This window comes from Erythrolamprus reginae, chromosome 3 (assembly GCF_031021105.1).
Source record: "Erythrolamprus reginae isolate rEryReg1 chromosome 3, rEryReg1.hap1, whole genome shotgun sequence".
In the NCBI taxonomy this organism is placed as follows: Eukaryota; Metazoa; Chordata; class Lepidosauria; order Squamata; family Dipsadidae; genus Erythrolamprus; species Erythrolamprus reginae.
In genome coordinates, this window is record NC_091952.1 from 86,477,110 (window position 1) to 86,492,175 (window position 15,066).

General features: G+C 37.5%; 1 protein-coding gene across 3 annotated transcripts in view; it reads right to left on the reverse strand.

Moving 5' to 3' along the window:
• Positions 1–217: 217 nt before the first annotated feature.
• Positions 218–15,066, reverse strand: part of GNG12 (G protein subunit gamma 12) — a 75,459-nt gene continuing 60,610 nt past the window's right edge. For all 3 annotated transcript variants that reach the window (XM_070746157.1, XM_070746156.1, XM_070746158.1), the window contains exons 3-4: positions 11,103–11,219; positions 218–5,204 (exon numbers count right to left, since the gene is read on the reverse strand). In XM_070746157.1, coding sequence (XP_070602258.1) covers positions 5,079–5,204; positions 11,103–11,198 — 222 coding nt within the window. In that variant the 5' untranslated portion in view covers positions 11,199–11,219 and the 3' untranslated portion in view covers positions 218–5,078. The remainder of the gene's footprint in view (positions 5,205–11,102; positions 11,220–15,066) is intronic.

Sequence of the window (15,066 nt, forward strand, 5' to 3'; positions counted from 1 at the left end):
TTCAGTGAATTCGGGCTGTAAAAGAAGAGGTCAACCCTTGGCTTTCCAACTGATGCCTTAAAACAATAATTGTATCAATAGCAGCAGAATGTGATCGTAGTTACATGCTTGACTCAAATCAATTTGTTATGTCTTTATTAAGTGATGCAACTAAAGTGATGTATTATTTCTAACACACTTAAGTTCAGTGCACTGCAATGATAGGCAGAAAACAACATGAAAAGAAATGATATTTAATTAAAGTATTTTATATCCATGATACTAAATATATTAGCTGTGAAAAGAAATCTTTACAGTTTTTAACCTTTCTAATGTTTGCAAGAAATAACCTTCCAAGAGCAATCACATTGTATAGAGAGGAACAATGAAAGCAAACAATTACAGATTGTTTATGAAAGATAAAACAAAACCATTAAAGTAATTTCATGCATTCTTTTTTTTTTACTTCAAAGGCAAATCATGGTATTCTTTTCAATGCAACATTCAGTGATAACACAAAAACAATTTTGTGCGAGCAAGGAAAAAAACAGAGAAGATTGTCTGTAAGAAATAAAGTAGTTTACTATTATATTTAAAAGGGATAAATAAAGAACAGCTTGTTTCTAGAGTATAGTATTATTTTTCTTCCGTGATGCTTCAATCAAAACATCAAGGTGGAGGTTAGTGGTACAATGACTAAAAACTCCTTATTAAGTTTCATACTCTTCATTTCAGACTTCACAATAGTGTAAGAGTTATTATTTTAAATTAGGTGTTCATTTCCCCCCCTATTCTGTTAATCACATTAACCTAAGCACCACTGCAGCAAGTCCCACTGAAGTGAATCCAAGGCAATAGATGAAGGCCATGTTCTCTGTTTCTTGTTGAGGTATCATCATTACACACAAGCAATGTGTGTATGTTTCAACTCTCAATATATATTTTAAAAGTTATGAAAAGCTGGTGAAGGGTGAGGAGGCATCTAGCAACAACTTAAATTTGGAGAGAAATAACCCAAAGCAGCTGGTTACATTTTGGTTCTGAATTTATTGTTGCTTGCATTGAAAACTGCTACATCTCAACCAATACAAGAAACCGGACAAGGGTCAGGTTGACAACCCATGAGTCTTTCAAGGGCAAGTCAAAATGCATTCGTTAAATGGAAGTTGGCACAACATTTTACTTGGCTCAGATGAAAACATCTGCAGTTTACAACACCGTGTTTTCCATAATTATCTTCGGTTTGTAAAATACATATGAATGATAAAGATTCAAAGCACTGCTGGTGAAAATATTGGTTTGGATCCAAAGCACCACAGCATAAATCGAATTGCTGCTTGCATTGCTCTAGACTACTTTAAGATGCAAGCTCATAGCATTTCCTATGCTTTCTCTGGCACATGTAGAGAACCGTCTTTTCTTGTATCATACAATACTATACATGCTTACTCAAAAATAAGCCCCATTATAATGAATAGTGGTTATTCCTTAATAAACCATGAGAGATTGTAGCCTCTGAATGGTCTCTTATGTATGTCCTGTCAGCACGGGTCACTTCTGAAAGAGGGCTTTCTCCCTAGCAAGCATGTATTTGATTCTTGGATTCTTAGTTTTCCTTTTTCCTGGGAAACGTATTAGGGTAAGGCTAAAACATTGCTTTGGGGGATATAATATAGCTTATCTCACATACGGAAGGGCATATTTGGATCCAACCTATTTTGGCCTGGTGCTATAACACTACAACACGGTGAATACACAAGTACTGTAAGATTTTCACAACAAAAGATCACATTCTGGAAGAAGGCAATGGCAAACCACTTCTATATTGCTGCCCCAAAGCTAGATGGATGTGTCTGTGAAGTTACCAGGAACTGAGCCCAACTTGAAAAAGACTAAAGTAGCATGATTACCAATGCAAAAAAGAACAAAAAGTCCAAAAAACAGACCCAATATTAAGGTGCCACAACTCAAGACTTAAATTTAGAAAAAATGTAAACTGAGAGGTGGGTAGAAGAAATTAGAAATAAACAAATGGCAATTACAATCAATTGCAAGGCAACATCTAAAGATTTCCTTCTTTCTTTTCATAATGTCTTCTCTAGCCAGTTTGTGTTTTTTCCTGTAAGGCAAGAAGCCTATTGAGCAGGATGCTTTTTCAAATGCCTGATCACCAAGTGGTAATCTTAGTTTTTTAAAACAATGTAACAAATCAAACATCATTTATTAGATACTCAAGCACTGACGGTATTTAGGTAAATTACCAGAGGTTCATCTATGATAAATAATCTGAGTTTAAAATTTAAGGATATGGACCGTTTAATCTAGAACCTAAATGAGAGGTAGGGAGCAATCATAATCAGTTTAAACATCTCACTAGCAAGAGTAATTGAATGTGTCCAAATTTATTCTACATTAACGCATAAGGAGCAGCATTTGCTGGTGACGGTGTAGTGCTTGCAACATGGAAATGCTTTTGTTTGCATATCGGTTTATATATATATCTTTTCATGTATATATACTGTATATATATATAGAATTCATTAAAAATTATCACTGTCATTTAAATCGCATATTAATTTTATATGAAAATATAAAATTGATGAACGCGCTGAGAATTTTTCAAATTGCATTCATCTGATGAGTAGAATAGGTCTAAAAAGAGCAATATTCTAATTGTTTAAAAAAATACTGGTATTCCGGACAGGATTTGTAAGAAACAGGTTGGGTTGGTGATGGGTGAGAAAAAGTCCAGCATCAACTTCTGCTTTTACAAGTAATATAATGTTCAGGTGCCCATTTACTAATGGCAATACCAATTTATTCATTACAAATAATTACACCGACTCTCTTAGAGTTGACAGGTCTGCCAGTGCAGTCTCTCCTCATTTATAGGCTTATTGCAATGAGCATCAACTCTGACACTGAAAAGCTTCAAAACTTTATGGCCCTCATACATGAGCTTAGGTACATGATCTGTACATTCTTATTTCCACCAGAGGACCATGTACCAGTGCGAATTAACCATTCTCATGTAGCAAAGTCAAACATAGGTTGACCTTTTTCTCTGGATTTTACTTCCTATGTTAAGATCACAACACAAACCTAACTATAGTCTGGTTCATTACATTTAACAGAAATGCAAGTTAACCCCTGTTGTTGCCATGGACTAACAGTTGCAAGCATCATCCTTTATAAAGCAGATTTATATAGCTGACAAATCAACCGCTGCCCAATTATCTTCAAACAAACCAAAAGTTAGGTCATCTGTGTTAATGGACGATTTCAGAAAATACACTGTTTTAAATTATGATAGCAACTAAGTTGGCACCAAATTCCGGGTAATCTAATTTATTGGACATTGATTATGTGATGGCCAGACTGACATAAAATAAGCAAAATCAATGCAAAAATGTGGTTTCGTTATCAGTTCCGTACTATCATTAGGAACCTATTTTAGTCTTAAAAGTGTGTTTATCTTTTGGGAACATGAAGGCAAAAAGAAATACAGTATCAACACAGCAGCATGCAGCACTAATACAGTTTTCCACAGGAGCTTGATTATAATGCAGTGAAGAGCACCAGTAAATTGGGTGGGGACTTTGGCTTGCCAGCTCTGCAGCTAGCTTCTCAATACAGTTACGGTGAAACCAAGTATGCGTTAAGCTGTCACCAAGCAGATACAAACACTATGGAAGTCTAGGTCTTCTTAATAGGAAGAAATATTTGTGTGTGGGGGTGTCCCTTGGCTGGTCAAAAACGGATGCTTCTGGATTGGCTTTGCCTTCTATGCTAAAGTTTCTATGAAGGAAATCTAACCATGCATCCAAGGGCCTCTACATATGGAACAACAACAAAAAGCTACATCTTTGAAATACAGAGCTATGGCAGATCACAATAATACTATAAAATTAAAAGGCCAAACAAATAGAATACAGATACATACCCCTGGCTTAAAATGTATCAGTGTTGCTTCTTCCTATTCAGTATCTCCTTACTGGATGAACGGTACCCAATTTTTAAAAATAATGTTAACATATACAAGGGATTAGCTGCTGCCGCCGAGAATTGCTATAATCCTTCAAGCATTTATTTAGCACAACCATTGATTTTAATAGGTCTTGTGCAGAAGCAGTAGCACCATAGATTTCACTCAAGATTCTCCTTCTTCCTACTCAGTGATTGTTTGGCATTTGTGAAATGTAAATTTGGGGATCAAACTGAAAAAAGAGCCTGAAAGCTTCCAAAGGTCAGTTCATTAGAAACTGTGCAGGAAAGGCAAAGGGTAGAATTCCTCTTAAAGACAAAAAAGAAAGGGAAAAGAAATTTTTAGACACCATTATCACAATCAATCTGAATTTAGTGTAGTCTACATTTCAGTGGAAATAAAAGATAGCTTAAAGGTGATAGACGTTACTTTTCAAAGCTATGTTGAGAACCAGAATTTATAGTATGTACAAATGTGTAGGTTTTTTTAAGACATTGTTGAAAGCTTAAGATATACTAAGTAGTGAAAGCATGAAGTGCAGAAATCCTATCCATAAATTCAGCAATGAACTCTAAAGAGTGCACTTAAAGGATGCACTTTGGAATGTGTCTATACATCTAAACGAACATATGCATACACCCTAGATATAGACTCCATTTACATATACAAGGTACACACTGGTATCAAATCAAATGCAAAAGAAAGCTTGATTGGCATTCTAGGCTTGTCTACCTCACTACTCTGTAAATGAAGCTCAGGCAACTTTGGTCTTGATAGTTCAATCCTTGGATCTGTGAACACTCCCTACATTTCAAAATCAAGCCCAGCCCAGCCCAGCCCAGTTCAGCCCAGCCAAGCCAACAGAATCCATGCCCAATATTTATAGAACCCTTCCATTTTTGCAAGAAGTAACTTTTAGAACCGTGTGCCTGGCATTGTGGATGGGAGAAACAAACATTCAAGTAAACTTAAAAGTCCATTCATACACAAAGGTGGATATACTGTAAGTTGCTGTTTTATGCAATGGCTACCAGGTGACCTTCAGGTTACTTCTCTAAGAATTGGCTAGGTTGGTTTTGCAGGGGAAGGTTTCGAAGGCATTTTGCTGCTTTGCCTATAGAATAATGCAGGTTTTTTTATCCTTGAAGGGATTTTCTGAAGCAGGTATGCCCATTAGTAGAGGATCCTTCCTGGCATGTTCCTCACAATAACACATTAGATCTGCCGATGCCTTCGACACCTGAAGAGGAAAAAAGATGCAGAGTTATACATTTTCCAAAGAGCTTCTTTTAATAAAGTGAATTCTAATATACATTCATTGAATATGTGCCTGGGTACCCCCAAAAATACTTCACTGTCTTTTAGCTTTTGTTTATGAATGAGGCTTCAGTGGTAAATAAACCAATTGCAAAACAAGAAGCCACATGTATGCTTTTTAAATGTTTTTTTATTTGTCATCAAGTTCCAAGGGATGGTATCAGAAGTGGTTTTCATAAGGTTCTGACCAGTTCTGGAGAACTTGAAGCGGAAATTTTGAGTAGTTCAGAGAACCAATAAATCGGACCAGAATATCTCCGGGATCGCCTTCTGCCGCATGAATCCCAGCAACCGATTAGATCCCACAGAGTTGGCCTTCTCCGGGTCCTGTCGACTAAACAATGTCATGTGGCGGGTCCCAGGGGAAGAGCCTTCTCTGTGGCGGCCCCGACTCTCTGGAACCAGCTCCCCCCGGAGATTAGAACTGCCCCCACCCTCATTGCCTTCCGTAAACTCATTAAAACTCACCTCTGCCATCAGGCATGGGGGAATTGAGGCATCCCCCCCCCCTTGGGCCTATACAATTTGTGTATGGTATGTGTGTATGTCTGGTTTAATAATGGGGTTTTTAAGTGTTTTTTAAATTTATTAGATTTGTTATGAATTGTTTTATTGTATGTTGTGAGCCGCCCCAAGTCTACGGAGAGGGGCGGCATACAAATCTAATAAATAAAATAAATAAATAAATACCACCTCTTACTGGTCCTGCCCATCTATTCTCTGCCTTCCGAGTCCCAGCTGATCAGGAGGAAATGAGAATTTTGCAGCAACTTTCTGCTGGAGTGGGGCAGGAATGGCGTTTTTACAGTATCCCTGCCATGCCCACCCAGCCACGCCCACAGAACCAGTAGTAAAAAAGTCTGAATCCCACCACTGGGTGGTACAGGAGTAATTGCTAAGAAGTAATTGCTAAGAGATTAAAAGTAGGTGTGCATTACTTTTCATTTTCTGTTCTTCACATACGCATCTTAAGAAGTCTGGGAATGCCCATGGCATTCTTATCTTCTACAAAGAAATCACAGGCCTAGTACTCCATGGGACTATGCTGATCAAGATACAACAACGATGTAATCTAGCACATCTTGACAGCAGCTTTCTACAAATGGCTAGAGAATCACAGAACAAGAACTGGACGAGTCTATTCAGACCTTTGGATCAACCCCCTTCCTCAATGCAGAAATCACAATTAAAGCATCCTAGGTAAAGGGTTGTCAGAGGAGTCTATTATCTCTTTGAGTAATTGGTTGCACTGTGGACCTGTTTTATTATTTGAACATCCTTTCTAACATTAAATCTGAATCTATTTTTCTAGGACTTAAATCTATACTTCCATGGCCTCCACTTTGGAATAGGGATGGACAGGCCTTGACCTTCTACGTGACATCCCTTCAGGAATTTGAAGAATGCTATTATAAGTCCTCTCAAGCATTGTTTCTGAAGGTTAAACGTCTCTCGTCACTCTGCAAACTCTCGCCTTGAGATTTGGTTTCCTGTCCCCTTGGTGTCCTTCTCTAAACCCAGATCTGTAAGACATGGTGGCTGAAAATGGCCCACTACTTGAAATTGGGCGTTTCGCAAACTTTTGAAAACTCATCTATGTCACCAGGTATGGAGGAATTGATATATCCTTAGCTGCCTTTGACTTTATGAATGGTGTGTTTGGGCTGTATGGCTGTTTTAATAGGGGGTTTTTAAAGACTGTTTTAACATTGGATTTGTATATGATGTTTTATTGTTGTGAGCCGCTCCGAGTCCTCGGAGAGGGGCGGCATACAAATCTAATAAATTATTATTATTATTACTATTTTCTGTAATTTGGAAAATATACTTTTATTAACTTTATTTGCCTATTTTGGTAGCCTGCTGACTTGTATTTAATTTGTAACCAACTACTATTTCACTTTCTTTGCAAATACAGGTAGTTCTTGACTTAGGACCGTAATGGAACTTGCCCAATATGGTTGTAAATCGTAAAAGTGGTAAAGCAGGTCACTGCAATTAAGCAAACATCGCAGTCATAAAGTGAGCTCATGGTTTGCTATGGGCTGTTTTTGTCAAAAATCAGAAAGGAAACATGGTCATACGACTGCAGGTTCCTGCAAACGACTGCAACTGTGGGCCAGTTTGAGAACTCCCAACATGTAATCACATGATTGGGATGTGTTTGTGTGGCCATTGACACTTTGGAATTGTGTTGTAAGTACCTTTGAGGGAATGTGTCAGAATTTTAAATGGTTGGTAAGCGATGAGTCATAATTTGAAGACTACTTTTACTCTTACTAAGCCAAGTACACCACAGCATATCTTTATGCAATTGATACGAATTTGCTAAATTATTGTCCCTTCAATTTTTGGTCACCTGCAGATTTGTTAAGTATGCCCTTTACTTTTTCACCCAGGTCATTATAGAAAAGGAATCCTGGACCGATTCCTTCCTCTAACTGGATCGGGAGCAATTGATAAACATGCCTGCAAATTTGTGTTTTGAACCAGTTATGTATCAATTTAATTATCATGCCACCCAACCTATATTTAACCAGCTTGCTAATTGGCCTGTCAAATGTTTTTTAGGACATCAAAATATATTACAGCTATAATTATAATCTGGACCAGAATTTATTTGTTTGTCAAGTACATATTGGAGGTATGTAAATATGTAATAATATTCATATACATGATACGAGTAAAAATAAAAAGAAATATTAGATATAACAATATTCATATACAAGATACTAGTAAAAAAATAAAAAGAAACATTAGGACAGGGGACGGAAGGCACACTGGTGCACTTATGCACGCCCCTTACTGACCTTTTAGGAATCGGGAGAGGTCAAACAGTAGATAGTCTGAGGGTAAAGTTTTGGGGATTACGAAATGATACTACAGAGTCTGGTAGTGAGTTCCATGCATCAACTACTCGGTTACTAAAGTCGTATTTCCTGCAGTCGAGTTTGGAGTGGTTTACATTAAGTTTGTATCTGTTGTGTGCTCGTGTGTTATTGCGGTTGAAGCTGAAGTAGTTGTTGACAGGAAGGACATTACGTAATGCAACATAAAGCTGCAAGATCAGATCATTCAGCAATGGTAACCCCCCATTGCTATTACTAAGGGGAATTGTGGGTGGTTAAGCGAGGCCCTCTTCGCAATTTCCTGACGAACTAAGTCAATGGGGCGGCCAGGAGGAAGTTGCTTAGCTCAGGTGGCTTGCAATCAGGAAGGGAAACAGGTAACTAGCTGCTGTTGGGTGTGACGGGGGGGGGGGAGAGTGAGGGGGGGTTGAATGGATGGCCAGGGAGAGGCGGCTAAAGCACGTCAGGGCTTGGAATTGCTGTTTTCAGAGTGGTCGAGGTACTTCTGCAAGGGAAGGATGTGTGGGAGGGAGAGGCTTACCAGAGCAACTTGTGACTTGCTGGCTTCCCTATTGACTTTGCTTGTGGAAAGCTGCCAGGGAAGGGGACAAATGGTGATCACATAAGCATAAGACACTGCGACTCTTGTAAGTACAAGCCAGTTCCCAAGTGTCCAATTGTGATCATGTGACTGCATGAGTGGGGTGGGGGATAGTTTATTTTATTTTTATTTATTTATTTTGTCCAATACACAATGAGGGTTTTAGTGGGTATATATCTATATACACATAGTAAAATACATGAAGAAGGTTATAGAGGAGATACTCATAGTAAAATATATCTAACAAAGAATAGAAAAGAAAAGAAGGTATAGTAATAGAACATATCAATGAAAGAATAGAAGAAGAGATATAGGAATAGAAGAAAGGTATAGGAGATATAGGAGAGCAATAGGACAGGGGATGGAAGGCACTCTAGTGCACTTGTACTTGCCCCTTTTCTGACCTCTTAGGAATCTGGATAGGTCAACCGTGGATAATCTAAGGTTAAAGTGTTGGGGGTTTGGGGATGACACTATGGAGTCCGGTAATGAGTTCCACACTTCGACAACTCGGTTACTGAAGTCATATTTTTTACAGTCAAGTTTGGAGCGGTTAATATTAAGTTTAAATCTGTTGTGTGCTCTTGTGTTGTTGTGGTTGAAGCCGAAGTAGTCGCCGACAGGCAGGACGTTGCAGCATAGTTGCAGCATAGCAAGTTGGAACTTAAAATGACAGGTTGTTGCCACCACTCATTCAGGCAATGTCACAACTTCAAAAGGTCACCAAATTACTAATCATTAACCAAGGACTACCTGTATGCCTACAGGAAGAATATGCAGTATCCACCACCCATGACCTGTTCCCTGCATAGGACAACTGGCTCTCAATGGTTTGTACTCAAACCAAACCATGCATGTTTCACCTGTTTTGATCTATACAAAAGGGTCCCAACAGATCAAAAGGCAGACAGGCCAGCACACAAACCATGCAGAGGAGGTACGAAAACAGGGGATTAAATGTCTCAACCTTTCCCAATTTGCCTTGTAAAAAATCACTCTTACTCCTTCTTTTGTTTTGGTTGAAACCCAACTGCCAAAGTATTCTGGATTTTGTTTTTGTCAAAGCATGGCTCACCAAACCAGTTTGGCACAACTTCCATAATGGGAGAGTGTATATCAGGTTTACAAACTTTATTTTTCATTCCATGCACATCCTTAGCCTACAGCATTCCCACAATCTATCATGGAATTTGCTTGATCAAAAAAAGAGATTATCCTCTGTCTGCAAAGACTCATTCTTGACAAATCCCTGCTGATTTTTTTATCACTGTTTTCAAGGTGCTGACATGTGCTTACGATTTGTTCTAGAATTTCTGCAAGTATTGACCGCAGATTAATTGGTCTGTAATTTGATGGCTTTTTTTTTTTGGCCTTCTGTGTTTTCTTTTTTCTGATTTTGAAAAAGAAAATGTGTGAAAATTTTGACTAAATCACCAGTTAGTTCCTCTCTACCTTGCAATGAATCAGATACTAGAGTTTTAAACTAATTAAAGATGAATTCTCTGATCATGCTTTATCAAGTTTAAGGTTCGTTTATGTCACTGCCTCCTGCTCTTCACAGTTCCAAATGGACTACATTCACACACATACTTATTTTGACTTACCCTACTTACTTATTATTTGGATTTCTTATTTGGATTATTTTTATTTCTAATAATTATTTATTATTTGGATTTCTAGGCCGCCCTTCTCCACAAACTCAGGCTGTATATCCGTGTGTGTATGTGTATATATGTGTGTGTACGTACACACGCATATAGATACATATACAGTACTGGAGAAGACTGCATCAAAATAGAATTTGAGTAATTGTAGGGTTTTTTTTCTTAGCATCCTGCTAATACTGAATATATACTAATATTTTTTTTTTTTAATATACTTAATAGGCCTTTTTGTTGTTCTTGGGATTCTTTCCTTTGATTTCTTATTCTAACATTTCACTTTGCTGATACTACCTCTACACTTCCAATTCACTGTCTATATTATTCCTTTGTATTTATCCTTTTTTATTTTTCCCAATCCAAAAAAGGTTTGGAGAGAAATTGTGTAAAGTGTCTTGGGACTCTGTTTCTCTGGAAATCATCAGGACAACTTTTTGAAAGCTGAACGGAGCAAAATGAAAACTTCATTGTGACTTATGTGACTCACCAATATAATTTCCAAATGTGTGACTATTGCATGTATCTAACTGAACCTTGAAGTTTCATTAATCAAAAGATATTAGACTCCCAACGCCACATTACAATCACAAGGAAATTCTTAAACTTGCTTGATTTTTAAAGAAGAATTTTAAAACATAAGAGGAGAGACAGAGAACACACTTTAAACAACATAAACATGGTTCATAACAAGAAAATATATTATGATTAACCTTTATCCTTTCTATAGATGCTTCTATTCTCAACTGCTGAACAGTTCTTCTTGCTTGAGCTATGTTGTTTGTGGTGCCAGACGTTTTGCCAGACATTCTCGTGAACTCTTCCAAACACTGTTAAGAAAAGACAATGGATTGCTTTACTGGCAAAAAAAATATCATAATTAATCAACAACAGGAACAAAGGTTCAGAATATTTCATGTTTTCCAATGTAAAAATAATTAAGCTTTCACAACAGAAGAAGAAAATAACTTGATGTTTTATTGTTGTGAGCCGCTCCGAGTCCTCGGAGAGGGGCGGCATACAAATCTAATAAATCATTATTGTTGTTGTTGTTGTTGTTGTTGTTGTTGTTGTTATTATTATTGGTGTGGGCGTTAGTAATTCTTACAGGAGTTTCTCCAAAGTTAAGGTGATAATTCATTCAAGTTATTTCTCTGGACTCCCAAGAGACCTTTATTCAAATTGAATAGGGCAGGGATAGGGAAAGTTGGCTCTACTATAACACGTGGACTTCTATTCCCAGAATTCCTGAGCTAGCATGATTGACTCAAGAATTCTGGGAGTTGAAGTCCACAAGTCATAGAAGAGCCAACTTTGCCTACCCCTGGCATAGGGCAATAATGCGCTTCAATATATTACCAGTATCTTATTTCTTAAAAAAATGTGTACCTCAAAAATCTGAATTAATGCAAGGTTATAAACAAGGTTGAAATTACCCAATCAAATTACCCAATCAAAGCAACATAGAGCATATTTAAGAAGATCGTGTTCACTTTCTTTTCCTGATTCAAATGACATTGCTTATCATGCTTGGCACCGATTGCCTTCTACATCTAGGCATGAGTTTTCAGAGCTGAGTCACAGGCTGTAATATCCTTTTGTTGGATCCCTTCCAATGATCTGCAGACTCTGATCATCATGTTCAGCCAACGAATGACCATTGTATCACAGGATGGTTTTGCTGGAATGGCTTTTTAATCTCTGGGAAACCACGTGAGTTACTGAAATACCACTCCTGACTAGTTTTCAAGATTATGCCTGAATACTGCCAAAACTGGAATGCTTTTGAGAACAGGCAGACAAATGCTGTAAAAGAGAACTATGAGCATTATGTATAAACAAGCAGAAAAACAGAGTGAAGCTATAATAGAATCTGATTCTGGTCATAAAAACACCAGTACGATAGCAATACTGTCGACTATGCTGCTAAAATATAAAAAAGAACAACCAAATCATCAGTCTGAGCTTCAGATCCAACTACTAGATATATTAATGCTTTTCAAAAGTGCCCGCTGCCAAATACCCTAGTTAAAATAGTGAAATCTACGACATAAACACCTCAAAAATTACAAAGCAGCTCTCAGAGATAGATACTTCCAAAGCTACAGTGTTCCCTCGATTTTCGCGGGTTTAAACTTCGCGAAAAGTCTATACCACGGTTTTTCAAAAATATTAATTAAAAAATACTTCGCGTTTTTTCCCCCTATACCACGTCATATGTCATCGCCAAACTTTTGTCCACCTTTAATAATTTTTTTAAAAATAAACTTCAATAAATAACCCTAGTGAGTAATAATATATATGGTTGCTAAGGGAATAGGAAGTTGTAATTTAGGGGTTTAAAGTGTTAAAGGATGGCTTGTGATACTGTTCATAGCCAAAAATAGTGTATTTACTTCCGCATCTCTACTTCACGGAAATTCGACTTTTGCGGGCGGTCTCAGAACGCATCCCCCGCGAAAATCGAGGGAACACTGTATATCTATCTGCAGAGCTGGTACATACTATTATTGAGTTTAACAAACTGACAAGTAAAGTACTAACAGAAACAATATTGATTGATACACGCGGCAATCAATTTGCATTCTATGAAAAACATTGCTTTTAATAAAACTCAAAGGTAAATATAAATAGAGAAATCATCTGATAACAATGTCTCTGCATATATGCTGTGAGCAAACCAAAATCAATTCTTTCTGTATTTAATTCTAAGGTCTCAATCTTCCAATAGCCAGTGGGTGAAATCAGGGGTCCCCAACCTTTGGTCCATAGACACCAGTCCACAACATATCAGAAACTGTTTTGCACAAACAAACTAAGCCTCAATCGTAGGATGCAGGCAGCATGGAAAACCACGCCCTGCCTAGTCCACGGAAAAATCTCTTTCCAGTGAATCGGTCCCTGTTGCCCAAAAGATTGGGGGCCACTGAGTCAAATAAGTGTTCCTTCCTTCTACCCCATTGATAAAAAGAGTCACATGCTGTTCTGGGCTTCAGTACTATCACAGTACTATCAACCATTCAGGGCCTACATTAATCAATATATTAATATATCAGGAAACAGGTTTGGTATAAAGTGGTTAAGGTGCCAGGTTAGAAATTGGGCGACTGTGAGTTCCACTGCCCATTTACAGTAATCTTTAACAGTTTCCAGTTCTCACAACTCAGAATCTATATAGACAATAATCCAGACAAGTTAAACTCCCATTTTCATTCATTCATTCATTCAATTTATATGCCGCCCAATTCCCAAGAGACTCTAGGCGGCTTACAATAAAAATGGACATTAAAAACAATTTAAAGCCCACTCAATAAAATAATACATCCCATTTTTGTCCAGGTCTTTAAGGCTTTCTGGAAGGCCAGTAGGGTTGGGGTTCACCGAACTGAATAAGCTGAATATAATTGAACATACACTGCTAAAAAAAATAAATAAAGGGAACACTTAAACAACACAATATAATGCCAAGTAAATCAAACTTCTGTGAAATCAAACTGTCCACTTAGGAAGCAACACTGATTGCCAGCAATTTCACATGCTGTTGTGCACATTGAACTTTGAACAGAACAAAGTATTCAATGAGAATATTTCATTCATTCAGATCTAGGATGTGTAATTTGATGTTCTTTTTTTTTTAGCAGTATATATAGTTGTATTAAATCCTGCTAAAGTGAAGCTAACCTTTAGATGACCCTAACAGTTAACTCCAATTGTTTTGGAGGGAAACTTTGATCATTCATACTTGAGTGGGCTTTTTCAAGTATTATGATTGATTAAGGCCCTGTGGGCCCAGAGTATAAATTCCAGGATTTGCCTGCAATTCCTCAGTTCCAGTTTTCAGTCAATAAATGTTGTATCTATTATGGTCTGTTTCTTGCCTACTGAAGCCCACTACACAACTAGCAAGATTTTAGAGCAGTGATTCTCAACCTTTCTAAATACAGTTCCTCATGTTGTGGTGACCCCCAACCATAAGTCTAGCACCAATTATCCCAACAAAGCTTTAAGCTGATTGGCAGGAAGGTCAGAGGGACACCCTCACTGTAAACACCTGATTGGTTGGATTGTAAAAATATGTTCCAAGGTGGCAGAATAGATAGATGCTTTAATTCCTAACATCATGGGAAATTTGTCTTTTTCAATGGTCTTAGGCGACCCCTGTGAAACAGTCGTTTGACCCCCATAGGGTCCCAATCCCTAGGTTGAGAACCACTATTTTAGAGGATGATTAGAAATATAATTATCAGCCATATTAACACCAGGCTTTCTCTCCGGCTATAAGATAGCTTCATTTATTAATTTATTGCTCCAATTGGTACATCTCTGGTCAGTGATTTGGTAGCATTAAAATCAGTATATCTATAATATTCACTAGAAATGTCTATACTGTACATATTTTTAGTTGTGAACAAAATAAAAAATATTTCAGCTAAGTATACTGTCAGTAAAATTTATCAAAAGAAAGAATCTAGTCGGAAGTCACCCTAAGCCCTGGAGTAAAAAATGAAACAAAACAGCCTTCTGCAATGTAGGTACTGTATATATCCAGTGATTCAGATCCCAGGAAAGGTTTGTGCCAATTGTAGATTACCTCATCAGTCAAGCATCCTGCCAGGCAATTCGGTTCTTTGTCTATTAAATAAATCTTGGGTGGTATGATATGATATAATACGAGCA